Source organism: Gavialis gangeticus, unplaced genomic scaffold, assembly GCF_001723915.1.
Source record: "Gavialis gangeticus isolate Ggan-Ray unplaced genomic scaffold, GavGan_comp1, whole genome shotgun sequence".
NCBI lineage: Eukaryota > Metazoa > Chordata > Crocodylia > Gavialidae > Gavialis > Gavialis gangeticus.
In genome coordinates this window covers 9692296-9693880 of record NW_017728996.1, presented here as the reverse complement: position 1 = coordinate 9693880, position 1585 = coordinate 9692296, and the positions used below count along the sequence as shown (strand labels likewise).

At 59.0% G+C, this 1585-nt stretch overlaps 1 protein-coding gene across 1 annotated transcript in view; it reads right to left on the bottom strand.

Annotated features, from left to right (window-relative positions):
* The window catches only part of IGF1R (insulin like growth factor 1 receptor), a 296066-nt gene extending 295047 nt beyond the window's left edge, over positions 1 to 1019 (bottom strand). The window contains exon 1 of the mRNA XM_019504019.1: positions 840 to 1019. Coding sequence (XP_019359564.1) covers positions 840 to 933 — 94 coding nt within the window. The 5' untranslated portion in view covers positions 934 to 1019. The remainder of the gene's footprint in view (positions 1 to 839) is intronic.
* Positions 1020 to 1585: the final 566 nt, after the last annotated feature.

The window sequence follows — 1585 nt, the reverse complement described above, 5'->3', positions numbered from 1 at the left end:
CTCCAATGCACGAGTCCCTTGCATAAGTCCTTTGCATACACCCCCCCCCCCAATGAACCTCGCCTCCCCCTCCAATCCAGGATTTCTACACACGTGTGCGTGCAGGGTCGGTCTGCATTGGAGGGGGGGACGCATTTCCCCTCCGACGCACAACACATACACAATGAAACTCATCTCCCCCTCCAACGCAGGATTTCCACACACACGTGTCCCCCCCCAATGCAGACCCACCCTACACACACTTCCCCTCCAACGCACAAGTCCCCTGCATATACACATACACAAATGAACCCTTCTCTCCCTCCAATGCAGGATTTCCACCCACACCCACGTGTCCCCCGCTCCAATGCACACACACGTAAGTATCCAGAACCCAACACCCTGCACACCCTCCCCACTCCGCAGCCCTTGCTTTCTCCTCCTCTAGCTCTGCCCAGTCATCAACACCTCTTCCAGCCTTTCCCCACCCCGAGTTGGATCCATGCTAGAAGTGCCATCCGATTAGTCTCCCCACCCTCCCCCGGGCAACAACCTACTACTGCTGCATCCCCCCCAAAAAATAAACAAACAAACCAAAAAAAAAAAAAGACACAACCCCACCGGAGCAGGGGATAAAACACACACGCGAAGCCGAGAGCAAGAGATGAGGGCGGCAGCAGCAGCGCCCCGTGCTCCTCCAATTCCTGCGGGCGATGCAGCGCGGAGTTTCTCGCGGCTTCACCAGGCTCGCAGGGACAGCTGGGGAGGGGAGAGGCCGGGGGGTGCTTTTCTCCAAGGGTGGAGCAGGGCCAGGAGGTGCAAAGACAACAACACAACACCCGCCCGCGGTCCGTACTCACTCTCTCCACTGGCCGGGCAGAGGCAGAGCGCGGCGCAGCCCAGCAGCAGCCCCCAGAGCAAGGCGAGGGACCCCGGTGCGGCGCCAGGCTTCATTCCTTTTCCTTTGCGACGGACAAAACCCCCCGTTCCCAGAAACAAAACAAAACAAAACAAACGGCAGGGGGAGGGGGAAAAACACTTAAAAAATAAATATTTTTAAAAAAAAAGCCCCAAAACCAGGGGGGGAGGGGAGGAAAGACAACCCTCCCCTCCAACCAGAAAAAAGAACCCTTCCCCAATAAATAAGCCAACACCCGGTGGATCAGGTCAGCGCGGCGGGCAGGGAGCCCCGGCGCCCGGCTGCGAGCGGGAGGCGGCGCGGGGCATCCTCAGCCTCCATTTTCACCCCGCTCCTCCTCCAAAAAAAAATAACAACAACAACAACAAAAATCAATCAAGGGTGGGCCCGCGAAAAAATGATTATTCAATAAAATTAAACACAAAAAAAAAGAGCCAGGCCCCGGAGGACGATGAATGGAGGGCTGCTACTGCTGCCCCCCCTCCTCCTCCTGCTCGTCCTCGCGGCCTGCCCGCGCACAAAGCGGCTCCGCGCGCACAAAATCACCCCCCTGAGGGGCGGAGGGCGCTGAAATGGCGGGAGGCCTCCGCCGTCCTCCTGCTGCTCCGGTAAACAACAGCCTCGGCCTCGCGCTGCTGCTGCTGCTGCTGCTGCTGCCGCCGCCGCACGGGGACCCGGCTGGCGGGC